Genomic DNA, 26,528 nt, shown 5'->3' on the forward strand with positions numbered 1-26,528 from the left:
ACCATTACACTAAACCACAGGGTTGTAGTCAACCTCAAAAGTACAGATGACAGATTAACACAAAAGTTCCAAATAAGTATTTATTTTTTCATTTGAACAGCTTTTCAAAACTCCAGATTTCTTAGCTTTATAAATATGTATGTGCAGACTATTTGATCAGAAAAATTAGTCACGAGTCCAGCGCATGTTACTACAAATCTGGGTAAAATCTGGTAACCGCTCAATAGGACCTGTGGATTCAAAAGAAGACAGTTAGAACAGGACTCCAACTCCTTAGCCAACTCTGTGCAAGGAGAGGAACCAGGCTTACCAAGAGCAGCAATAGCTGGGCTTTTGTTATAAATGTACTTGGTACACACTTCTCGAACCATCTCTGCATTCACGGCCTGCAATAGGGACAAAACTATCATTAGGACTTCGTAGTGAAGACAGACTCTACATACATGACTTAGGGAACCTCAGCCTTATAACTGAGGTTACCCAATAGACTTTACCCAAAGTCTATTACTTACGTCAATTCTTGCTTCAAGCTCAGGGATGGGAATTCTCCTGTTGTAGCACAGCATCTGCCTACCGATGTCTTCACAAATTGGAGTGGAACCTGTACAGAGGAAGAAATGTAGTATCCAGACAGACATCAACCCTGACGACAGCAAAGCTTCAGAGCAGGGCTGACCTCCGAGCACCCCCAGCCCATCCTCTAAAGCTCTTACCGTCAAGCTGCAGCAACATGTTTGTTTTCAGAAGGTTTTTTGCTCGTGCCACTTCACTTTCCGTAACATTTGTACAAAGACGCATCCTAAAACATTTGGAAATGGCCATAAGTACCTGGCAAATGTTATAAAATCTAAGTTGCTGACTTAAAAGAACAAGATGGTATACCCTATGTTGTAACACAACATACAAATGACTATATTTCAATTCAGTAAAAAGCTGAAATTACTAATCCTAAAGCTAAAGTACTAATTACTTTTGCAAGTACCATTAACATCTCAAAAATTCTAACTTTGATGAATTGCTAATTAGCAGAGACAGTAATACAATGTAAAAACAGAATAATCACATTGTGGTGCTCAAGAGATGGCTCAGCCATTAAGAGCACTGTCTACTCTTCCAGAGGTCCTGAGTTCAATTCCTAGCAACCACATGGTGGCTCACAACCATCTATGATGGGATCTTAAACCCTCTTCTGGCATGCAAATACACATGCAGATAGAGCACTTATACACATAAAATAAGTAAATAAATCTTAAAAAAATAAATAACCACATTGTGAGAATAGTCTTAAACCTTCACAAATACCCCCCTATGAGGTTGACATTGTATGCTAAAAGAGAGTTGGGTTAATGGGTCACCCCTTGGTTTCTCAAGAGAATCAGCTGAGTGTAACAGCCCAGTCATTAAATTAATAATCAGATATATCTCAGTTAACTAAACTTAGAGATTTAAGGCCATTAATAACGAAGGAAACCAAAATTTCTAGGAAGCATTTGCACATTTTTCTGCCTACTGGTCGGTAGTTCGCAACCTGTGGGTCACATATCAGATATTTACAATTCATAACAGCAAAATTAGTTATGAAGTAGCAACAAAATACTTCTATGGTTTAGGGTCACCTCAACATAAGGAACTGTATTAAAGGATTGCAGCATTGGGAAGGTTGAAAACCACTGCTTTTGGTGATGGTAAGTTCACATTCACTTTCCTAACCTATCTTTCAGGCTAAATTACTTTTTTTTTTTCCCTTTGGGATACTAGTACTGGGATTCAAACCAGGGATCTGGGCATAGTAGTGAGCGGTCTACCTTTGAACTATGTCTTCACCCTTTAGAGATATTTTTTGAAGTTTTAGTTGACTTATAAATGTTTTAGAGTATTAACAGCTTTGCATGATGTTTTGTGTTTTTTAAAGATTATTTATACAGCATTCTGCCTGTATGCCAGAAGAGGGCACCAGGTCTCGCTATAGATGGTTATAAGCACAAAGTGGTTGCTGGGAATTGAACTCAGGACCTTTGGAAGAACAGCCAGTGCTCTTAACCACTGAGCCAGCTCTCCAGCCCCCCACAGTTGTTTAAAAGAAACATTACTTGTTAAAACACTGCACCCACTCCTTTAAAAGCTAAAGTTACCACCACTAGGAAACTGGCCTAAAATAACAGGTTTAGGTTAAGGCTTTAACTAGTTCAAGGTTTTTCTCACCATTCTTTTTGTACCGCATGCAGCATGTCAGCAACTGTGGCTTGTTCACACACCATGTAGAGTCCCCATAATCCTGTGTCTGTGTAGGAAGTGTTGAAGGACTGGAAGCTGTGGCAGAGATTGCCATGGCAGGTAAGCTGGGCCAGCTTGCTAGATAAGTTCTGTAAAGGAGAGCAATCCAACTGGGTTTGTGAACTGGACATGTGAATCCAAATCTCCACAGAGAAGTGAGCTCTGTGTCAATTACTGAGCACTAACCCTACTGGGCTAACCAGGATCGCATTGCATAGCCCTGACTGGCTTAGAACACACACTGTACATCAGGATGGCCTCAAACTCCAGAGATCTGCATGCCTCTGCCTCTGGAGTACTGGAGTTAAAGGCATGGACCACCGTGAGCCAACTCTGCTCAAGTTCCCAGTTTTAGCAAGCAACACCTCAATAATAACTTTAGAATTAAAATAACTGCATTCATCTGGCTCATATATAATCTAAACGCAGTGAGTTCTGGCAGCTAGGTTAGCAGCTACACTTACTAAGACAGTGCAGTGCTGATACTGGCCATGGAGGCTCTGCCTGCATCCTGAAGTGACAATGCACAGAAACCCAAGAGAGTCACAGGAAATGTATTTTGGCTCTTTCAGAGAAATTACACACTATTGTGAAATTTCAACTTTAGAAACGTAAAATTACTACAAAGAGGTCCCTTTGACCTCTTTAACAACTTTTTACCGTGTCTGCTTTCTCTTCAGACATGCTGCTCCTTGTTTGTTGAACCTAGGGCTCAGGCATGTAAGGCATACACCACTTAACTATGCCTTATCTGTCCTCAGCAGTTTCGGAGGTAGCTGTGACTTCTTGCCTCTACACTCTTCAGTGTGTACTAATGAAAAAGCGGTTTTCTGCGCATGCTAACATGCCCAGATAGTTAGGACATTAATATTATTCTCACAGTAAAAATGAATTCTGCCCTTATTTTGTGAACTATCCTGCTACCAAACAGTATGACAAAGACTATTTTTTTGGTCCTGGCTTAGGTGCAATCCAAGATGAGTTAATATTTTAGGCCAAAATCATGGTAATCTTGTTTAGCCCTTTCAAAAATTGGTAGAGTCGTACAAGGAATTTATATTTAGAAAAACCTGACAGTTTCCCACCATTTACCATGAAAGTTACTTCAAAATCACTTACCATCCCTCCTCCGAAAGAGCGATCCCAGTTGCCTATCAGTGTGTTTGCAACCATGAGACAGATTGTGTCTGGATGAGCCCAACCGACTGCCTCCACGGCTACTGCAAGGTGTGCCAGAGGCATCTTGTCATCCCTCACTCGGATCTGGGTAGGAGCAGCAAATAACTAGGTAAGGAATGGGCCCTTACCAAGAAAGAGAAATGTGCACATGCTATGAACTATGTTGAAATGCTCACCGTGACTCTATTCTAACGTCAGGCAGCGTTACACTGTGGTTCACATGTCCATGACTTACAGAGTAAGTTTCATCCCAGAGCACCTCATCTGAAATACCACCTGGTCATGACTTACAGAGTAAGTTTCATCCCAGAGCACCTCATCTGAAATACCACCTGGTCAAAAGGAGTTGCCTTATTGCACTAATATCTTATATCTACCAATATGTTTTTTTTAATCCAGATTTAAATCAGTACTGATGGCATAAATCTGTGTAGCTGCCAACATAAGACCTCCTTCCACATACTACTGTGGGCATCATAACGTGGCAAACTAGGCCTGATACAGAACACTGACGCTAAGAAGTAGATTATCTGCACGTTTTGACTCTAATAGCAATCCCCAGAACTGCACCTGTAGGGCAGATATGAAGCCAAGAACACACCCAATTCGAAAGTAAAAACTCAGTTTTTAATCATAAGGTTTTTTTTTTGCATTATGCAAAAGAAAAACACAAAGTGAGCAAATGGGAACATTGCTCTTATACCCTGCTTCCTCAGAAAAGAAAAGCAAGTCAATTAAGTGAAATAGGAAGGAATATAACCAAATGAGCCCATCCTCTCGATTCTTTTCTGTGTTTCAGTTTATGCTTTTTCTACTAGAAATATGCACATAAGGAAATGTTTAATTTCTCCTCCCATGTGTGGACACGGGCAGACCATGGGAGTCTGTCCTCTCTTCCCACATGGGAGTCTCAAGGACTGAACTCAGGACCAAATTTAGGTTACCATCCTGATGACCAGCACCTCTGCCCACTGAACTATCTCTCCAGCCCATTTTGTACACATTTTGTACACTCATTTATTTCCATGGTTTGTTTTTTGTTTTTAAATTTTTTACTCTCTCTCTCTTCCCTCTCCTTCCCTGTTCTGCCAAAAGAGGATGTCAGACTTCCTGGAACTGGAGATACAGGTACCTGTGAGCTGCCCAGTGGTGGGTGGTAGGAACCCAGTTCTGGTCCTGAGTGCAGCCAGCACTGTCACACTGGTAAGCCATGTCCTAGCCCTTCAGACTCAGTTTTCAGTGTAACATAAGACTTCCCAAGACCAAATTCTAACCAAGAGCTTGCCCTACCTCGCTTCCAGTGAATTTGCAGGGAGGCAGAGCTGGTATTTCTCCTTTGTGTGCAAACGAAGAGTCACCAAAATGAAACTTTGCTAACTCAAGCAGTTCGTCATGGCAAACACCTAAATTGAAGGAAAATATTTCCTTATGTATAACATCAATACAGTCAACACAACCGACTGCCGGTCGTATTTGTTACCTAAGTTTGACAAGGAATGATGTGATGTATATTACACATGAAGAACTTGCATTCACTAAACCATTTAAAGTGACCGATATTCTTGGTTTAGTAAGGCCTAGGCTGCATACCTTTCCTTCCCTGTATGCATGTTCACCTACATAGAGACATTCAGAGATAAAGTTAAGAAAGCTTGAAAACCCATTTTCTTTGTTTTAATCTGCTGGAAATGTTTTATTGGTCTCTGTCTAGGCTTTATAATTTCCCAATGCCACCTTCTGACCTCTGCAGGCACTAGGCATTATATGTAGTGCACCTGCATACATGCAAGCAAACCATGCATAAAACTAAATCTTGAGAAATGGCTCAGTGGCTGGGAGTGCTGGCTGCTCTTCCAGAGGACCAGGGTTCAATTCCCAGCACCCATGTGGCGGTTCACAACTGTCTGTAACTCCAGTTCCTGGGGATCAGGCAACCTCACCAAGATTTGCATGCAGGCAAAACACCAATGCACATAAAATAAAAATTAATAAACCATTAAAAAATGAAAAATTTCTCTAAATAAAACTTTATTAAAAGCATAGTTTATATCAAGAGTTTCCAAATAAATCTGTGATGTAGATCTATGATGTAGCTCAGCAATGTTGGTATATGCCTTTAATCCCTGTACTTGGGAAACAGAAGAAGGCAGATCCCCAAGTTCGAGGCCAGCCTGGTCTACAGAGCAAGTTCCAGATGCTACACACAGAACCCCTGTTTTCAAAAACAAAATCTGTGATGTAAAAGTATGACAATCTAAGACAATACAGTGTTTTTGAATTGCCACGTAGAAAAGTCTCTTTGGGTATCAATCCAGAGGATAAGAACACAAAATCATGGCAGGACAAGGAAATACAGTCCTGACACCTGACCCTTTCTTCCATCATTGTAGAGCTGTCAGAACTGTAACTGTCTTGGTTAAACAAGCAGACGCACAGCTTGTCCTCTTACAGCCCAATTTAAAACACGGGGGACCTAAGATTCTTTAAAGGAAGTGAAGATGAAAGCATGTATTTGGTGTATTACAGCTACACATCATGATGACTAAGGACTAAATGGGAGTGGAGACACGAAATCAGGAAAGGTCAGGAGAGGCTTAAACTGGCCTATTGCATTTAAAACACCAACATTTACAAGCTATGATTTATAAATCATCAGGCATGGTGGCTTCAGCTGTACCAGCACTCAGAAGACTGAGGCACGAGGATGGCTTCAAGTTCAAGGCTAGCCCGGGCTATATAGCAAGATGATTTCAAAACAACAAAAAATGTATAAGCCAATAGGACGAAATGCTAATAATCTAGGACATACCATTAACCAACTCCAGTAATGTCCAAATGAACCTAGGACCAAATTTTGTATCCATATGCTGTTAATATGACAATGAGGCTCCCCCTAACTAGGGCAGTTCCGACTGTCTAAGCCCTGTAATGCCCGCCATTTTAGAAACAGTGTGCCACGCTGCGTGTGGGTACCCAGCTTCATTTTTATCATCACACCCACACGGAAAGCCCAGAAGTGACTTTAGAGTGACTCCCATTTTAATTTGTAATATTCCTAAAAAGAGAGAGGTTAAATTCACACAAACCACAAAATCAATCTGTCTCCAATGCACTCTAATATTGAAAGAGACAAAGTGAAGTCAATTAAGTTGACTGTAACCCTAAACTCAGGCTGCCAGGTCCTGGCAGAGTCAAGCTAATTTTCTTACATTCACAGACTTCACATGTCCCTAAGTAATCTGATGCCAGATTAATTTATCATAATTAATAAATTTATTATTATTATTATTACTACTACTCCTCCTACTACTACTATTTATTTATTATGAATACAATGTTGTGTCTGCATGTACACCTCCACACCAGAAGGGCACCACATCTTATTATAGATGGCTGTGAGCCACCATGTATTGGCTGGGAATTGAACACAGGTTCTCTGGAAGAGCAGTCAGTGCTCTTAACCTCTGAGCCATCTCTTCAGTGCCACCTTCATGCTTTGATTCATATTACATATTCTCGTGGCTCCCTAGGTTTTTTCCCCTTTGCATTACTGAGTGAGTGACTGAGCACAAGAATGGATATACCCATTCCAGGCTTGACCAAGGATGAAGCTATTTCTCAACTAAAAATCTCAAGACTCTCTTATTATATAACACTGTCTTCCAAGTTAACTATCTCCCAGTTGTCTAAGTAAATTCCACTGTGCATGGCCACTTAATGCACTGACTAGATGGTTGAGTTTTTCTGTAAATGAAACCTATTAGGGAGTCTGGCTCCAGTGCTTCTGAGTCTGCCAATAAGCACACTTTCAGGATGTCCGTACAGGATCCAACAACCATTTCTAAACCACTCGGAGAAGTGTGACTAACCTCCAGCAGCAGCCAGCACGATTCTTGGTCCCTTATAATGTGTGGTTATGTAATCCACTAAGTCCTTGCGATTTATAGATCTGTAAACAGAGTTAGAAATAAAATTTACTTATTGCATCTTATTTTATAGGCAGAGTCTCATTCTGTAGCCTAGGCTGACCTAGAACTCACAGTAATCTCCATGTCTCACAGGCCACCACACCTACAAGTAAAGCAACTATAAAGGAACTAGGAAGAAGGTATCTTCACGCACTGAACTTAACTTAAGGGTACCCTACATGCTGAAAGCAGTCACAGATCGAGGCTACAAGTAGAAAACTTCCTGTCCTTTATGTCCAGAAAGACATTTGTACCAGCAGTCCTCGTTTAGTTCCCAAGTCTCTAAGCACAGCCAGCCACAATTTCAAATTATCAGGATGAAAATGACTTTCTGAAACACATACTTTGTATATGTCAAAACTTTTGTGCAAACTTTTCATGTGAGAAATATACCTACTTGATATTTTCAGTTGGTCCCAGAATTGTCCGTCCAAGCGCAGTATTCTGATAAGCTGTGGCATGAAGGTAATCAAAAACAACTTCTTGCAGGTTGGTTTCAACCTCCTGCATCTCCCGAAGGATTACTCCACGCTCACGTTCAATCTCTGCCTCTCCCAGTGTGCTGTTCTGAATTATGTCAGCAAGAATTTCTACAGCTAATTGAAATTAAAACACCGGAAGAAACACAGGCATTAAAATTTCTTAAACCAACATCAGAAACCATGACAGTAACCATCATTCAATACTGAGCACAATTAATTACACTTTTTAAGTTCATTAGCACACTAAAATAAATGTAAAATAGGAATCCTGTGGTACAAAAGACCTTGGAGAAAATCCTAAACGTTATCACTTTATACTAATTCTAAGTCAGATACTCCACAGAAATCTGGCTGTTAATACAGATGGTTTGAGGCAAAAAGTATAAAATAGCTGGGAGGTGGTGGCACACATCTTTAATCTCAGTTCTCAGGAAGCAAAGGCAGGTGGATCTCTTGAGTTCAAAGCCAGCCTGGCCTACAGAGTGAGTTCCACAACAGCCAGGGCTACACAGAAAAACCTTGTCTTGAAAGACCAAAAGAAAAAAGCACGCAGGCCCATGGACAGAAATACTTCTACCCATATCTGCATAGCAATGAGGCTGCAATTTAACAAAGAAAAAAATCACTATAACCCAAAATATGCCTTGAGGAGCTGCTCAAAGAACTGTGTCTGCTCAAGCCTTATCTTGGTAAGAAGCCAAAGGTGAAATAAATTTTATGGGAAAAAGAAGGCTAATTTATCCTCAGAGCAATAACAATATAAATTTCATTAAAAGTAAAATAAACTGATAACCCTAGGTTTCACTAGGGTTTGTTCTAGTGTACATTTCTCTTTCTTATTTCAGTTCCCTTTATAGGGCCTAGTCTGAGCCAATTAACTTCAAATACCAAGAACAGGATAAAACAGGCTACTGGAGAAAGTTCATTCTGAGATGATCATGAAAAAGGGGATGAAACCAATGAAAATATTTCCTTTTTATAATTATCAATAAAACCCAGATGGGAAAAACACAACCCACGAGAACCAGTGAGGAGGAGCCTGCAGACAGCTGCGGGGTGTGGATTCCACAGGAAGACCCTCCTTTATGTGGGACTCTGCTAGTCTAGACTGGACCTTTCTAAGGTAGGTAGTGGCCCTATCTCCTCATACTTGTTTGAAACAAATGTTTCTTCTGAATGTATATTTAATTCTGTGAACTGGTAGAGCAGTAAATATACTTCACTAAGGCTGTCCAAGTTTCTTTTTTTCGAGACAGGATTTCTCTGTGTAATAACTTTGGCTGTCCCAGACTCGCTTTGTAGACCAGGCTGGCCCTGAACTCACAGAGATCCGCCTGCCTCTGCCTCCTCCCAAGTGTTCTGCTATCTTGTCAAAACAATTATTTTATAACTGTTTCTATTTTATAAAATTTTATAAAACAAAATTTTCTGTTTTACTGAAATAATCATTAATGACCACTGTATGAGTAAACATTTGTTTAATTTGCTCAAGATCAAACAAGGAATAAAAGTGGTTAAAAATACTGTACTTTACAGGTGAGACTTTGGAATAACTATGTTCAAGTCAGATGTAAGAGCCCTTTTTTGTACCAGTCTTCAAGTCTGTGTAAGGAGGTAAAAGTAAGAACAGATGCCCTTCTGTGTTCTCTTTTTCACGTCTCTACGAGTTTTACAGCAGACGTAAAACAACAACAAAAACAACAACACGGTGCTAAATTACGTCTGCACCCTCATAAAAATTACATTTTGGCAGTACAGATAACAATACCTCTTGGCAAATCTTTAGAGAATGCTTTGGCATAGTACACAGTCTGTTCTCTGGAGGTGTAGGCATTAAGATGAGCACCCATATTTTCAATCTCAAGTTCAAGGTCTAACTGGGACCTCTTTTTGGTGCCCTTGAAAGAAAGAAGAAAACACAATTATAATACTTTCCTTTTATCCTTTATCTATTCTAAACACATCAGATAATAAATAAACGGAACAAAAGTCAATGTCTGTCATGCAAGGACAAGTTTGTAAAGCACATTAGGTTTAAAAAAATATCCCAAGAGAGAACAAGCAATTATCAGTAATTATTTCAAATACAATACTGGAAAAATAAAAACAGCACATGACATGTTAGTGAGGTAGTTCTTGTCCTTAAAATACAGTATTTTATGCTGACTTCCTTTCATAGAGAAAGCATTTTAGTAAAGTTTCACAACTTGCCTTGAAAGCCATATGCTCCAGAAAGTGAGCGGTTCCATTATTCTTCTCATTTTCATATCGACTTCCAGCGTCAATCCACAGCCCAACCTTGATGAAATCAACAATGATTAAGCACATTCCCTGGAGCTGGAGAGTCGGCTCAGCACTTAAGAGCACTGAGTGTCCTTGCAAAGGACCTGTTTAGCTGGGTGTGATGATGCACACCTGTGATTCCAGCACTCAGGGAGGCAGAGGTAGACAGATATCTGTGAGTTCGAGGCCAGCCTGGTCTACAAAGCAAGTCCAGAACAACGAAGGCTACACAGAGAACCTGTCTTGGACCTCCCCCCCCACAAAAAAAAAAAACCAATAAGCAAAAAGCCTCCCCCCCAAAAAAAAAAAAAAAACAAACACCTGAGTTTGGCTCCTAGCCATGTGAGGCAGTTCACAACAACCTACAACCCCAGCTGCATAGAATGGGAGAGCCTCTTCTGGCCAACTTGGGCACCTGCACTCACAGATACTCCCATGCACAGACACGTTACTAAAAACAGTGAAATAAAATTCAGCCTTCGGGGACAGAAGGTAGCCTCATTCCTTTTTCTGGCAATCGTTTCCAATCTCACCACTTACATTTTCTTTGTCCACAAAGAATTGACAGTTCATTTGTATGACCTGAAACTTGAAATTTTTACCGGGCTGTTAAACATATCAAACTCAGCTGGACGGCAGAGTTGCATCACTTTTAATCTGAGGACTTGGCAGGCAGAGAGACAGATGGGTCTCCGAGTGTGAGTCCAGTCTGCTCCAGGGATTCACAGAGAAACCCTGTCTAGGAAAACCAAACCAACCAACCAAACTAAACAAATCTGGACTCAAATTCTTAACATAGCTCATTAGTACATCCAGGTAGTAACTGTGGTTTAAACAACGTCAGGGACTGCCAGAAAGTCCGGATCAAACACACAGCTTCATAGCCCTAGACACACCCTTGAACGACTCTGAACTTGTCGATAAAAGGTGAGGTGAGTTTTAGAACCCTATGTGGGAAAGCTAAGTAGGCCCACAAACCTGCTGCTGTCATCAAACAGAAGTAAACAGCGAGAGGTTCATGCTCTCACTGTAGGTAGCAAAGTCTAACTGGAAGGAAAGGCTCAAGAGAAACCTGGCAAGGCAAAACACTCCACAAGGCAGCACTCCCTCCCCAGCGGGCCCAGCCACGGCTGACTTACGGTGCACGTTGACAGCCCAGAGTTCTCAGAAGCTACTCTGAGTCCGTTTTCCAAACACGTTACTCGAGTCTCAGGGACATTCAGAACAACCTGTGCAGCAGCCTGTGTGCTTCTTGATCTATATCCTCCGAAAGGTGGCGGCTGACGGCAGAGAAGGAGGAGGGAAGAGAGTGGATCAGAACAAGTATTACTGTTCTGCTACTCAACGCCAATCAGGAAATGTTCCTTAACCAACCGCTCTCTCAAACAAGCAATACTGCTGACCACATGCCTTTCTTTCCAGGAGCGTGAGGAGTTACTACCGTTACCCAGACAGAGACAGACTTGACTCAAGGACCTCTCTTACAGATGTTTCACATTCACTACGGAAAAATGTCAGGAAACCGAAATAAAAATGTAAAAGTGACAACACAGAAATGATGCGAGATGCTACTGCTCACCAAAGATCGTGTGTGGGCAGAAAGCAGACAGAGCCGGGAGAAGACACTCCAAGTATGCTCTGGCCAACTGGTTTGACCAACTACAGATCTTTCCGCAGCTTTTTCTTTTCACATTGAAATGAGGAAAACATATTTTCTAAATTCTGACCCCCAAAACTGAGGCTGGCCTAACCATCAGGCATGGGGGGGGGGGGTGCTGGTTTGAATAGGATTGGCCCCCACAGGCTCCTAGGTTTGAACGCTCGGTCACCAGGGAGAGGCACGACTAGAAGGTGTGGCCTTGTTGGAGGAAGTGTGTCACTGGGGGTGGGCTTTGGGGTTTTAAATGCTCAAGCCCGGCCGAGCCTCCCTCTCTCCTCCTGCTGCCTGCAGACCCAGATCCTTCTCTAGCGCCGCGTCTGCCTCTGTGCTGACATGCTTTCTACCATGATGGTCATGGACTAAATCTCTGAACTGTAAGTCAGCCCAAGTCAATGGGTTTTCATTTCTAAGAGTTGCCGTGGTCGTGCTGTTTTATTACAGCCACAGAAACCATAGCTAAGACGGGTACTTAAAGAACCTTGGGAGCACGGCAGCTCTCATATACGGGAACGCAGAGCTAACGTGTGGTTCATCTGAGGAAGAAGCTTGTCTGAGGTGGAAAAACAGGTAACATTCCTCACTGGTTGCCTCCAACTTGCAAATAAGCATTTTGGTGGGCAATCGCCCTCCTTCCTGAGTCGGGCGAGCCACGGGGAGGGGAGCTGCCGCCGCGCCCCCTCCGCCCCGTCCCGCCCCCTTCGCGGCCTGGCCGCCTGCTCCCCCGGGTAGGGATCCGGAAGCCCGGCCCGGAGGCACCGGGATCCATGCCGGCGCGGCGGAGCGAGGCTCACCTGAGCAGCGGCGCCGCGGAGAGGGAGCCTCCGGGTAAATCCCCACAGCCGCCGTCGGGCCACGGGCAACAGCGTCCGGGATACAGCGGCCGCCGCCATCGCAGCTGTGCAGGAAGTGGGGAGGTGCTTCCGGGTCGTGACTCCCGGCCCCAGAACAGGAGGCGGGCCCCATCCTGTGGCGGCGACGGGAATTACAGCAGGGCTTTCTATCTCCAATCCCTTCTCCCCTTGACTGCCTCTCCAGTTTACACCAAATAATCCGAATCTGGAGGTCCGGAGAAACGATGCTTAACCCGTTCCATTAGGAATACCTTTGGCGGGGGCGCTACTGAAAGCTGGATGCTTTACAAATCTAATCTTACACTCTGTTACCAAGATTTAATGTTGTTCGCCTCCAAGTCTTAGAGCTCTGCCTGGACAAACTGCTTTTTCGTGTTCCTGGGTACCTCTTTATGAAACTAAAAGTTGTTAAATAGACGCCTCAGCCGTTTGCCCCAAGGTGTGAAGCTTAACAAAAATTGCAAGCCCTTTCTAAATTAGATGTTTTAATTGAGTTTATTATTATGGGGAGGGCGTGGGTGTATGCCACCACAGGCATGTGGAGGTCAGAGGACAACTTGATGCAGTCAGTTGTCCCTTCTCCCTTTACATGCATTCATGGGGGTGGAACTCAGGTGAGGGGGCTTGCCCTGCAAGTGAATTTACCTGCGGAGCCTTCTTGCAGGCCCCTAGTGAGCGAGCGAGCTTTTTTTCTGTGGGGCAAAAGCTGTTACTGTGGTCTTTTTCCAGACATGGGAACTAAGGTATTGGCTGTTTAATCCTAACATATGCTCTGTAATGCTAGAAGTTGGAATTCTGTCTAACTTGGTTCCTCCTTGCCTGATGCCTACTTTATCTTCCAGGTGTCATTTGCCACCCGAGGACCTGCCCTACCCACCCAGGCTTTTCTCTGAACTGTCCACTACTGAACTAGACATGCAAATCCTGTGGGTGCCTCAATGTCAGTTTGTACAAAATGGAATTCCTGCCTTGACCCTAAATCTCTCCCCAGAGCTGTAATGTTAAGCCAACAGTCACATGTCCCTACACCCTGACATCCAAACCAGAAACTCCATGTCCTCCTCAGTCCTTGCCCTGTTGATATTTTATTGATAGTGGCCATTCTGACTGGAGTGGGGGTTGACGTTTAAATACCTCATCTCCATCCGGCCTGCGCTTTGTAAAAGGGAGCTCTTAGGCAGTAGCCTTGTGGTCACTGGGGACAGCCTTGAGGTTTTCTAGCCTGGTCTCACTTCCTCATCTCCCTGCTTCTAAGCTATGATGCCTTCGCCATCATGATGGATGTATGCCCTCTGCAATTTCGGTATTGCTTGCTCTCAAGATTCCCTGTCTGCCTTCCAAGGCTGGAATTACAGACAGGCAGCAAGCTTGCCAGCATTTACTTGGGTTCTAGGAATGTGAACTCTAGTCCTCACACTTGTTCAACTATGTTAACCACTGAGCCATCTCCCTGCCCCTCATTCCTGATTTTTAAGGGAAATGCTTTCAGTTTTTCTCCATTCAGTGTAATGTTAGCTAAAGGCTTATTGTATATAGCCTTCATTATGTTGAAGTATTCTTCTATTCCTAGTTTTTGCATGGATTTCATTGTGAAGGGATTTCTGCATCTATGGATACAGGTTATATGATTTCTATCATTTTGTCTTAATATAGTGCTACATTTATTGATTTGAAACATCCTTCTATCTGTGGGATGAGACCAGTATAGTCATGGGGTATGATTTAACATTACTGAGTTCAGTTTGCCAGTTTTTTCTTGAAAAGTTTGCATCTGTGTTTATTAAGGATTTTTTTTTTCTATAATTTCTGTTGTTTTATGCCTAGCCAGTTTCAGCATTGGCTAAGTGCTCACACTGGGAGTCTGACAGTGCTCCTTCTCTTTCTCTGTTGTATGGACTGGTTTGAGGCACACTGACGTTACCCCTCCTCCGTTAAGAGGTCGGTAGGAAGTCTGTGCTGTGAGGGTTGTTCTTCGCTAAAGGACTGTTACTGCTCTGAGCCTGTCACTTCTGTGGAGCTGCCCAGGTTTTTTAGATCCTCTCCGTTTAATGTTGGCAGGTCACGCACGTCAAGGGATTTATCCATTTCTAGTTTTCCAAAATTTTGATATAGAAATTTTCAAACTATGGATTTCTTTGGAATTTGCTGCCCCTCCCCCATTTCCCCTCCAGGTGTGTTTTTTTGTTGTTGTTTTTGTTGTTTTGTTTTGTTTTTTGCTTTGTGTTCAGTCTCCACTGTTTCTGTGGCTCCAGTGGTTTAACTTGCTGTGGGGGTCTGCTTTCATGCCGCTGCAGCCCAGCAAGCTTTCCAGTGCTCTTTTGACCCCACTTCATTGTTAGGCTTTCGCCTGGGACCTAGACTGTGCCCTCCTGTTTAGTTACATTGTTTACTCACTGTGTGTGTGCATGGGCACAAGTGTGTCTGTGCCACATGAGAGTCAGAGAGCCCCGCACAAAAGTTGCCTCTCTCCTTTCCCCAAGTGGGTCCTGGGACTTGAACTTGGTTGCCAGGTTTGGTTGCCTTCACCCACTGACCTCCCACAGCCCAAATGGGATCTATTTTAGCACCGATGGTGGGCTTCTGAGGAAAATGTATGTTCTGTGTCTTTTGGGTGGAATAGTCTGTAGATATTTGATTTCTAGAGTAGTTTAGAATTTTTTTTGTCATTTTTAGTTTGGATGCCTTATTTTAAAATGAGCAATGGAGTATTGAAGACATTCACTGTAATTGTTTCAGAACCTACCTGATCTTTGATGTCCATTAGTGCTTGTCTCAGTGTATTACGGCTGGTCTTGAAGTTACTATATATCCAAGGATGGCCTTGACTTTTTGATGGGATTACAGGTGTATGTTTCCGTGTTCAGTTTTTGGGATGCTGGGAAGTAAACCCAGGGCTTCATGGATTCATAAGCATGCTACCGACTGACCTACATTCCCAAAACTGGATCTTATTTTTCTTTCTCCTTTTTTTTTTTTTTTTGAAGATTTTATTTATTATGTTTATAGTGTTGTGTCTGCATGTACACCTGCACACCAGAAGAGGCACCAGGTGCCATTATAGATGGTTGTGAGCCACCATGTGGTTTCCGGGAATTGAACTCAAGACCTTTGGAAGAAAAGCCAGTACCCTTAACCTCTGTGCCATCTCTCCAGCCCCCTGGATTATCAGGCAAGAGATTTACATTGACGGCTATACTAGGCAAACATTTGCTAATTCCTTTCTTTTGTTAGTGTTTCCTGTCTTGCTTCCTGTCTATCACAAAGTAAAGCTCTTTGCCACCTGTGCTTACTGCCATGCTATTCTGCCAAGTGTGAGGAACCGATCAACCATGCAAAGAACCTAACCTGTAAGTTGCTCCCTTGACTATTCTGGTCAAAGAAATAAAAGTGATTAATACAATTGACTGTTAGAAAAGTGAAAAATCAAAGAAACGTGCTGCCCATATGCACATAGCAGAATGGCCAGATGAAAACAGCATTAACACTATATGCTGGCAGGGATGCCAAGAGAAGAGCTGACTCATGAAATTCCAGAGTGGTATAGATTCTTACTCTGCAACCCTGCAATTGTAGTCTTGGGCCTTGTTTCAGGGAGCTGAAAAGTTATGATAACCGGACGAATAGCTAATCGAATATTCATAGCAGTTTGATTCACGAAAGCCCAAGCTGCAAACAACTCAAATGTCTTTGAGTATGAATATAGTTGAACAACATGGGTTCCGCGCCTGTAATGGACTAATCAAGTCATATTCAGCACTGAAAAAGGAATGAACCATTGATAAATGTGTCAGGTTTATTTCCGGGGGAATTATGCCAGTCTTAACAGGAGCTGCACGGTGTGATGCGACATGGAGAACATTTTTGAAATAACAAGTTTATGAACAGATTGGTAGTTCCCATGGGAGGGAGGGTGTACGTATAAGAAAGGAGGAGAAGCAGGAATGAAACCATTCTCCAGCGTAACTGAGGTAACATGATCCCACGTGGCCGGGGGATGGCTCAGCGGGTGAACTGCTTCCTGCAGAAGCTTGAGACTGACGGTCATGTAAAAGCTGGGTGTGATGCATGGCTTTGTAAGCGCAGCACTGTGGGTGCAGAGACGGATCCCGAGGGCCCCCTAGCCAGCCAGCCAGCCAAAACAATGAGCTCCAGGTCCTGTAAAAGACTGTGTCTCAAAACACAGTGCTGAGAGCAACGGAAGATACCCGGAGTCAGCCTCTGACCTCCGCAGGCATGTGAGCACACATGTACATGCATACAGACACACAACCTGGAGGGGGAAAAAGCTCTTTAAATGCATGCAAATGAGTCATGGAAAACTAGTCAAACATGAAAACATCAGTGCATTATGTCATTGTCAGTTTCTTGGCTATGAAACTGTATTACACAATGTTATCGTGGGGCAGCCTAGATTTCAGAAATGCATAAGACTTGGTACAAGCTCAGGTGAACCTGTAATTATTGCCACACAAAGTTTAATCAAACAGAAAAGAAGGAAAGAATATTGCTTTCTCCCTCTTGGTCATTATGCATGACAGTCAGTGTTCAAATGTACAAGTGTGTCTGTGTGTGTGTGTGCAAGTACACGCACAGACATCGGGCCCCAGAGCTTCTTAGGCAAATTGAAATAGGAAGAGAAATTGAGAGTTGTTCGTCTGGCCGTAACTAATAAAGTAATAAAGGGAATGGCAAACGAATTGGAGCAAAAAATCTTTTGCGCGTCTCATAAAGCCTTCCTGATCCAGCCATTCCTCAGTGGCCCCCTGCTGATGAGGGAACAGTTGGAGTGCTGTGAGATGTGTAATGTGACAGTCTGAGCAGCTCCCTTCGCCTAGCTGGGGCGCTGGCAGCCTTTGTACAGTCTGGACGCATCGACATGTTCCGGCTCCATTCCCTTTTGTCTCTCGCCTCCCGATGGAGGTTGTTCTGAGTAGGCCGCCATGAGTTGAATGTATAATCACCATGGGAACTGAGGCTACCATCAATCCCTGGGAATGTGTCCCAAGGCCCCCCCACGCCTCTTGCATACTTTTCTGTGTTCTGAGTGGTTACACTTGAGTGTGTCAGTGTTCCCCGGGTCTGTGTGTGCTGATTTGTCCTTGAGAGCAGAAAAAGAAAACCATATGACAGTTTACACAGACAGCATCACATTCTCCATGCTCCTTCTTTGTGCCTGTTATCTAGGAATCAACTGTAATCAAGTACAATAGAAGAGAAAATCTGTATATGAAAAACTCCAATTCTATCTCAGGCACACCACCAAACATCCTCCATGGGAAATTTAGCCCAGTATGCGCAATCCTGGTAAATGTGATTTTCTGTCTTCATGGGTCTTCATTTCCCTCTGGTTTAAACGACCCCAAATTAAAAGGCTCTTCCTGTCCCCGGTGGTTTCTCTTGGGTACACAAATTGAATTGTCTCCCATTTTGTTGTCTAGTGGTGTTTCAGGATTTTCACTGGACTGTCCTGTACCAAGAGCATCTGCCTCTGCCTTCCCGTCACACCCTCCGGGAGAGTCTATCTGTAGAAGACATCAACGGGCCCTTGAGGCAGATGTCCCCTGGGAATCCAGCAGCAGGGAACTTGATTAAATGCAGGGCAGTGGGTTCTGAAGTGTGAATTCGGGTAATGTACTGTGAAGGTCTGTATGTTGAAGACCGTTACCAGAGGGGTTACTGTTGACTTCGGTTGTGGACATTTAGGATTTAGGATCTAGACACAGTGCTTTGGGCCTTTGAGAAGGGGCCCTCAGTGAAGACCGTGGGGCCCATCTTCCCACATGCTCCTGCCATAATGTGCCACCACCAAGACACACTCAAACCATAGGGACACCCAACTTTGGACTTCAGTCTCTGGAACTGTGAGTCACAATAAACTTGAGGGTTTTTATGATAGTGATGCAAAGCTGCCTTTGCTCACAGAGTTAAGATTTTAACTCATACGAAAATGCCCAAATATCACAGTGTAAAGTTTTCAAGAAAACCAAGTCACTTTGTTCCTAAGAAGCTACTCTTAGGGGGTGTTATTAAGATTTTTGCACAGATGCTGGAGAAATGGCTCGGCAGTTAAAAGCACATACTGCTCTTGTAGAGGACCGGCATTCAGTTCCTAACACCCATGTCCGGCAGTTCACAACTGCTGAAACTCCAGCAACAAGGAGCCAACAGCTTCTGAGCTCCTCAGGCACCTGCGCTCACATGCACATACCTGTTTTGAAAGTAAGATTCTTATAGCAAAGTGGGACATGGTAGCACAGGCTTTTAATCCCAGCACTCAGAAGGCAGAGGCAGGTACATCTCTGCAACTTTAAGTCCAGTCTGGTCTCTATAGAAAATTTCAGGCCACCTGGAACTACAAAGTGAAGGAGGAGGAGGAAGAATCTTCTAGAAAGGGGTATACTCAACTGGAGAGAGCTTGCCGAGCCTGAAAGAAACCCTGGAGTAGATTAACTGGGTATGGAGATGGAGGTAGGGAGAGATCACGATCATCCCCTGCTTCATAGCTCTTCCTAGTAGAACACTGAGTTCTGTCCAGCCTCATATCCATGAGACCTTGCCTCAAAAAGAAAATGGGGTGGTGAGGAGATGGTTCAGTGTATAAGGTGCCTGCCGTGCAGGCATGAGGACATCCCGTGTACCTATGTAAAAGATGTATGTGGTAGCACTCAGATACAACTGGCATACTGGCTCGTTCTGCTAGGCTTTTTTTAAATAGCCAAGCACTGCAGACACGGCTTCTACTACCTGCTGACATGTGGACCATTCTTCAAAGCACTCACTTTGCCTGATGGGAACTGCCTTGCTGGAAGATTCCTGAAGCTTCTCTTTCTTTTTATATTTTAACTTTTATTGATTCTTTGTTATTTTCATGTCTTACCCACCCTCCACCCTTTCAATCTCTCCCCAAAAGAAAATTAAAAATAAAATCTTGTTGTAGAAGCTGTATTGTGTAACTGTGTCCCACAAATCTTTACTTACAAATGTTCATTGAAGTGACTCATTGGTCTGGTTCAAGGCCTCCAGCTTCTGCTACTCTATCAATATGGGTCCTCATCAGGACTCCTCTTGGATATCCTGCTGTTGTTCTGTGTCATGGAGATCCTGTCGTTTTAGTTCTGCAGGACCGGCCCCATCACACACTCCAAAAATTCATAGATGAGATAGATGTTGGGTTGAGCCAATTCAAAGTCCTGGATCTGGGCCTGGTAGCTAAGCTGGTTAGCTTGCCAGCTTTGCCATACCCACAGCACTAGAGTGAACTCTCCAGCAATGTGCCAGGTAGTTTACCCAGTGCTGAAGCTGGCAAGGGGCAGAGGCAGCTCTCGTGCCCTCATGGCCAGCCCACCTTCACCCACACCAGCAGGGCCAGCTCTACTGTGCTGCCCAGGCAATATGCAGGACCTGCTCTCCTGAGTGCTGCAGCTGGTGAGGGGCAGGGACAGCTCTCCAGCTCTCCCGCCTGCCTCAGGTGGTGAGGGGCATGGGAAGAGAGTTGGTTTTTGTTTGGGGGGGTTGGGTGTTTTTTTTTTTTTGGTTTTTCAAGACAGGGTTTCTCTGTGTAGTCCTGGCTATCCTGGAGCTCTCTATAGACCCGGCTGTCCTCAAACACACAAATCTATCTGCCTCTGCCTTCCCAGTCCTGGGGTTACAGGTGTGTATCACTATTACCTGGCTCTTCCTTGTTCTTATAACACATTTATAGACTTCCTTTCTATTTCTTCCTGCAATACATTGTATATGAGTAAGATAGTTAATAAGTGCTTGCTCACATCATATAACGGGTATAAAACAAGAGTATGAAGAAATTATCTAAATTCAGTGATGTTTTAATGCTTTTTTATATAAGAGGAGGAACAGTGATGTAGTGGGTGGGAGGTTTGTTCTGAGGGTGCCTTCTCTAGCAGTCACAGATGGTGGTTGGACAGGATCTGTAGTCTTTACAGTATGCTGCTCGAGAAGAGGAGCTGGGTTAACCACATCCTCTGTCCTGTGACCAACAGAAGCGTCTTGCCTAGCTCAGTAACTAAGCTAACAGAAAATCTTATGTTTTTGACTGAGATAGGGCCTTGCTATGTGGACCAGGCTGGCCTTAAACTTGTGGCAACCCTTCTGCTGCTTCCTCCTGAGCTCTGGCCTTGCAGGTGTATGGCACCATGCCCTGAGAGGAAGTGGTTTTTGAGAAACTCTCTCCTCAAAAGTGTCAAGATGAATGAATCAATAGTAAGTGACTCCTAGTGGCTTAAAAAAAAAATTAAAAGTATTAAGAAGTGTCATTAAGGGATTGTCCTTTGTGTCTGTATCAAACTACCAGATTTCCTGTTGGCTCAGTTATTCCAGCTTGACCAAAACAGTTTAGTCTCCTGCCGGCACCCTCACCTGTAGTGTCCTTTCTGAACCACTCTCAATCTTAGTACAGAGTTTCCCAAATGCATTTTAGAAAATAACAAAAGCTAGCTACACAGGCAGTCAGGCCCTAACTGATCCCCAGAGCCTATAACTCTGTAAAGACAAATAAAAGCCTCTGCAAAGACAAACTGCCTAAACATTACTCACTCTTGCTCTGCTCTGGCTATTGTGCTAGCAGCAGCGTCTGGGATTTGGCCTGGAAGGTTTAATAAAAATGCACTGTGGGGCTTAAGAGTGCTTCAATGGCTCTGCCTTTCACTCACTGGAGCTGCAGATAGGACCTGAAAAGACACAGCAAACAAATAAGACAGGAAAGGTTCTGTGTGAATTAAGCAGTACTCTGCTTTCCACATCCTTTATGATGTATATAAACAGTGTTTTCAGTGTGTGTTTCTTTTGTAGAGCTGTTCATTAGTGGACTTTAAATTGCATTTTTTTTTTATATATATATCCCGTAGGTTGCCTTCCAACCAATTAAGTTGAAAATAGTTGTGTGGTTTTTTTCTCTTGCTCCATGATTAATCACTGAGACTAGACTGAAGAGTCTTCAGGGTGTTGAGATGTATTTTTTTTTTTTTTTTTGTAATTTTGAATTGTAAGAAAATCTGATTTAAAGTGAAATCTAATGGCTGCAGATTGCTGCACTGCTCATTTGGCAAAGCTCGTGCTTTTGAAACCCGTGCTTAGGATTTTCCTCCAGGGAGGGCCATGCTGCAAGGTCCACACAGTTTCTGCTTTCAGACATTAGCTACCAAGAATATTAGAAGACACAAGAAATAGGCCTGTCACTCTGTTTTAAATCAGTCAACTTCTAAGATAAGCAGACCTTTCTCAGGCATAAAAACAGGGCTTGAATGATTCATGAAATCCTTTCCACACATTAAAAATGGAGGGATGGAGGAATGTTGAACAAAATGACTCGCTTATTTGTAGCTCATAAATAGAACTTCCTTTGGGAATATATACACATACACATGCACACATAGAGAATGCAAGTGCTTTCTTTAAAACCAATATTCATGGCAGCTGTGGTGGTGCATGCCTATAATTCCAGCACTTGGGAAAAGGCAGGAGGATCACCAGCGTTTGGATTAAGAGCAGCCTCATCCACATAGTGGGTTCCAGGTTAGCTGGAGGCGCACAGTAAGACCCTCTCTCAAAACCTGCAAACCAACCAGCCAGTAAGCAAAAATTATTTATATTAGATTAGATTTAAGAACAGATCGTTTGTTTTAGATGATTTGTCTGACTCTTGTATATCTATTTTTCTTAAAAATATTTTATTTGGGGGCTGGACAGATGGCTCAGTGGTTAAGAGTATTGGTTACTCTTCCAGAGGACCCAGGTTTGATTCTCAGCATCCATATGTTGACTTAAAACCATCTATAACTGCATTTCCAGGAGAGCCAACACCCTCTTCTGGTCACCATGGGCACCAGGCACACAGATGGTGCACAGACATGCATGCAGGCAAAACATCAATACAAATAAAGTAAAAAAAAAAAAAAAAATTCATTTGGGATTGCATTGCTATAACACCCATATTATTATTCTATATGAACTGAAAAAATGTGTCTTAGAACCTGCTACTATGTAAAATTACCATAGAGTGGGTAGTTTAAACAATAAACATTTCTTTAAAAAAAAAAAACTTTATTGATTCTTTTGAGTTTTACATCATGCACCTCAGTCACTCCTCTCCTTATCCCCTCATATCTGCCCTCTCCCTTCTCCCCAAACGAAACACACACACACACACGGAAGAAACAAAACAAAGCAGAAAACATCTCATTGTGGAAACGGGAGTGTGACTGTGTCGCACAGCTAAACCCTTCTGTCCATACATCTTCACTTGCAAATGTTCCTTGCAGTGACTCACTGGTCTGGTTCAAGGCCTCTGTGACACCATCAATATCGGATCCTCATTGCGACTCTTCTAGTTATCCTGTTGTTGGCCTGTGTCATGGAGATCCTGCAGCTTTGGGCCAGCAGGACTGACCCTTTCACGTGCTCCAGCAGTCCACAGATGATGGAGATTTTGGGATGGCCTCAGTGGCAGCTCTGGTTGGGACTTCACCAGGGCCTCAGGTGGTGGACCTCACAACATGCTCTCTCTCCACCCTCGCTTCTCCAGTCTTCTCTTCTACTGCTCTGTTCCGCTTCTTTTTCTCTCCCACCCATCCACCACACATACTCCCAGGCTGTAGCGGGCCACGTGCCTGGCGGGTCTCTGGACGACCTCCTGTCCATGCTGCGGCTGTGGCAGCTAGTGGGCCTCAAGGTGTTTGCAGCCTGCCCGTGCGACACAGCAGTGGGCAGATCTATAGACACCTCCGCCTCCTGCAAGGCGGTGGTAGGTCACGCTCTGTGGGGCTCCGTGTGTCTATGGCCTGCCCAAGCCAGCCAGTGGAGGCATGGCCATTGGCAGGTTTCTGTCTTCCTCTTCCTTTTCTTTTTTCTTTTTTTTAGACAGGATCTCTCTACTGGCTGTCCTGGAACTCATTATATAAACCAGGCTGGCCTCAAACTCTCAGATCTAACTGCCTCTGTCTCACAAGTGCAGGGATTAAAGACATGTGTCACCACACACCTGGCTCCATTTCCTTTTTAAAAGTCCGTTCTTAGTTAAAATATAATTACATCAGTGTGCAAAATAAACATAAGTATGACTCGCGGCGTCTGTTTTTATTGTTTGTGTGTATACGATTTCAAGGCTGACCACTCTTCTTAGAACATAGCTTATCGGACCCAGAAGGTGGCCCCTCCCTGGGTGAGGCTCGTTTTTCTTCTACCAGTAGTCATTAGTGGCTGCAGCAATTTGTCTAGGGGTGGAGCCCACAACATTTACCCCTTTCCATGGCAACATGGCTGTGGATATTGCCGTTAGACATAGGTGCCGGAATGCCAGGAAGTCTGCTGTGAAGCAGTCTCTGCTAGAAATGGCTTCGTGAACACTAATCTGGCCTAGGGCTGGAGGGTGAGAGGCCAAAGACCAAGGCGGCAGCAGATCTGGTAAGGACTCTCATGCTGGACTGGAGACCGCTATCTTCTTGTACCCACACAAAACCACAACACAGCTCATGTGCGGAGGCCGGAGTACAGTTTGGGGGAATCAGTTCTCTTTTTTCACCATGTAGGCTCTGGGTTGTCAGGCTTGCCCGCCCCCGTCTGCTCTTTAAAGGACACTAGTCCCCATATAAAGGTCCATTCTCATGACCTCATCTAAATCTAATGACCCCCTCCTCCCAAAGACTCCATCTCTAATTACCGTTGAAGTGGGACCATGTACTACTGGGTTATCCCTCCCCTCTGGGACCCTGGATGAGGCACAGACCACATCCAAATCAATTTCAAGCACAAACCAAAAGCAAAGAGAGCCTTTATTAAGCAAGGCAGAGACAAGGTGGCTGAATCTGAATCGGGTAGAAACAGCAGCAAATTCTTTGCAAGTGTTACATTTTAGAGGGAAAGGAGCGGGGGCTGTGCTAGAATGACCTAGGACTGGTTTGGTTCTGATTGGGTGTTTTAATAAGTTAGTCAAATAATAAACTTATTACCGGACCTTGGTGTTTTGATAGTTGGACCTAAGTGATCAGGCTCAGGAATGAGTCAGTGACCAAACAAGGGAATAAACCTTGCCGGCTAGCTTTAGGAATGCGATCTAATAGTTTATCAAGGGGAAAGGGTAAAAGGCAAAACCAGTCAAAGCATGCCATGTTTGCCATGCTTAGGCCTGTATTTGCCACGGTCCAGCCAGCTAGAGCATTTCAGTTATCTTAGTGGAAACCAGATTTTCAATTTGTGAATTTTAGGAGAAACACAAATATCAAATCCATAGTTATTAGACAATGGATAGAGTTATTTACAGTTTTCTATGATCCCTTTTTCTTTCAGTTCTTTTATTTTTTTTCCTAAAGATTGATTAGTTTATGCATACGAATGCTCTGTCTGCATGTACACCTGCACACCAGAAGAGATCATCAGATCCTACTATAGGATGGCTTACTCCTACTATATATAGGATCCTACTATGGGCGAGCCACCATGTGGGTGCTGGGAATGGAACTCAGGACCTCTGGAAGAGCAGACAGTGCTCTTAACCACTGAGCCATCTCTCCAGCTCTTCTTTCAGTTCTTACAATATAGTCATCTAGTAATGAGGTTAATAAAAGCTGAGTATTGCTAATGCCCAAGCCCTAAATCTCAAATGTCCTAAAGTGTCTGGAAGTTCTTAAGGATCAGCATGATACCACAAATTGAAAACTCCACATCTGACATCAGGTGACAAGTCATAGTCAAAACATGGTCTTACTAAAAAATCATCATGATGGTGAATTAGTCTTACCAACTCAACTTGGAGAATGACTTGGGAGATTAGTGAAGCATATCTTTGTGTACATCCAAAAGGGTGTTTCTACAGCTCGTTAGATCCTAATGGCTCTAGTTTAATCAGTGGGTTAAATCCCTTGGTGGATTCGTATATGCTGGCGTCATTAGGAGGTGATGGAAGGAGGGGACCTGGTTGGAGGAAGTGGGTCACTGGGGGCGTGTCCTTGAGAGTGCAACTAACCTCTTCCTGTCTTCTCCCCTCTGCCAGGATGTTGTGGCTTGTACCCTGCTGTGCTCTCCTCCTCGTTATGGACCCACACCTCCGAGCTGGTGATCCAAAGGAAGGAATTCCTCCTTTAAACTGTTACGGATCACACATTTGTCACAGTGCCAATAAAAGTGAAAGCTTTGAACATAATTTCATCAGGCGGTATGCATAAAGTATAAATGAAGCATTTATACTAAATGACTTCTGTGGTTAGGCTTGGGGCCTCTCCAACGTATCTCATAGTTTTCCTGCAAAGATTCACATTCCACAAAACTCTGGAATCTGAAAGACTTCTAGCTGTAGACCTTTTGTCTTATGAGGTCTTGATTTATGAGTGAAGCCTTCAAATCAAGTGGGGATTTGTAAAACCCTGACAAGACAGAAGCAGTAGAGACTGCAGGGAAGGGACCAGGGCTGCTTCTCTCAGACCCATGTTTAGAACAGCAGAAAAGCATCTGATGAAACGATCAGTCTGTGACTCAACATTCTACCTGGATTATGTTGGGAAGTTTTATGGATTTGGCCTTAAAACCCTATATCACTTCCCTTCCCTGAGGCTCCTTCCTGGAGCTGAAAGCCCTCGGCTTTCTGTTCTCTGTTGGAATATAAAATCGGCTCAGTACTATTTCACAGATTATTTTCCATACTGTTGTTGTTAGTGCCTTCACAGTAAAACGAATCAGAACAGACTTTGAAAACAGAGGTTAGTGAAGTGTCTAGGAGAGAAGTAAGTGAATCTTTCATTTACTCACTCGGCTGCCTAGTCTGTGGCAGCCATCACAAAGCTTTCTTTCTTGCTTCCTTCCTCCTTGATAAGCTTCTGTCTTG

At 43.5% G+C, this 26,528-nt stretch overlaps 1 protein-coding gene and 1 long non-coding RNA gene across 2 annotated transcripts; one reads left to right on the forward strand and one right to left on the reverse strand.

Annotated features, from left to right (window-relative positions):
- Positions 1-66: 66 nt before the first annotated feature.
- Positions 67-12,796, reverse strand: Pmpcb (peptidase, mitochondrial processing subunit beta). Its single transcript, XM_060373935.1, has 13 exons — positions 12,638-12,796; positions 11,326-11,466; positions 10,115-10,201; positions 9,672-9,801; positions 7,819-8,017; positions 7,323-7,402; positions 4,744-4,856; positions 3,394-3,537; positions 2,203-2,363; positions 714-799; positions 513-601; positions 311-386; positions 67-230 (listed from the first exon to the last, which is right to left on the reverse strand). The coding sequence occupies exons 1-13, from the start codon at positions 12,734-12,736 to the stop codon at positions 166-168; spliced, it is 1,470 nt and encodes a 489-aa protein (XP_060229918.1). The 5' UTR covers positions 12,737-12,796; the 3' UTR covers positions 67-165.
- Positions 12,130-25,850, forward strand: LOC132649712 (uncharacterized). The gene is made up of 2 exons (XR_009588207.1): positions 12,130-12,220; positions 25,701-25,850. It is a non-coding gene; the product is annotated as an uncharacterized LOC132649712 (long non-coding RNA).
- Positions 25,851-26,528: the final 678 nt, after the last annotated feature.

This window comes from Meriones unguiculatus, chromosome 21 (genome assembly GCF_030254825.1).
Source record: "Meriones unguiculatus strain TT.TT164.6M chromosome 21, Bangor_MerUng_6.1, whole genome shotgun sequence".
In the NCBI taxonomy this organism is placed as follows: Eukaryota; Metazoa; Chordata; class Mammalia; order Rodentia; family Muridae; genus Meriones; species Meriones unguiculatus.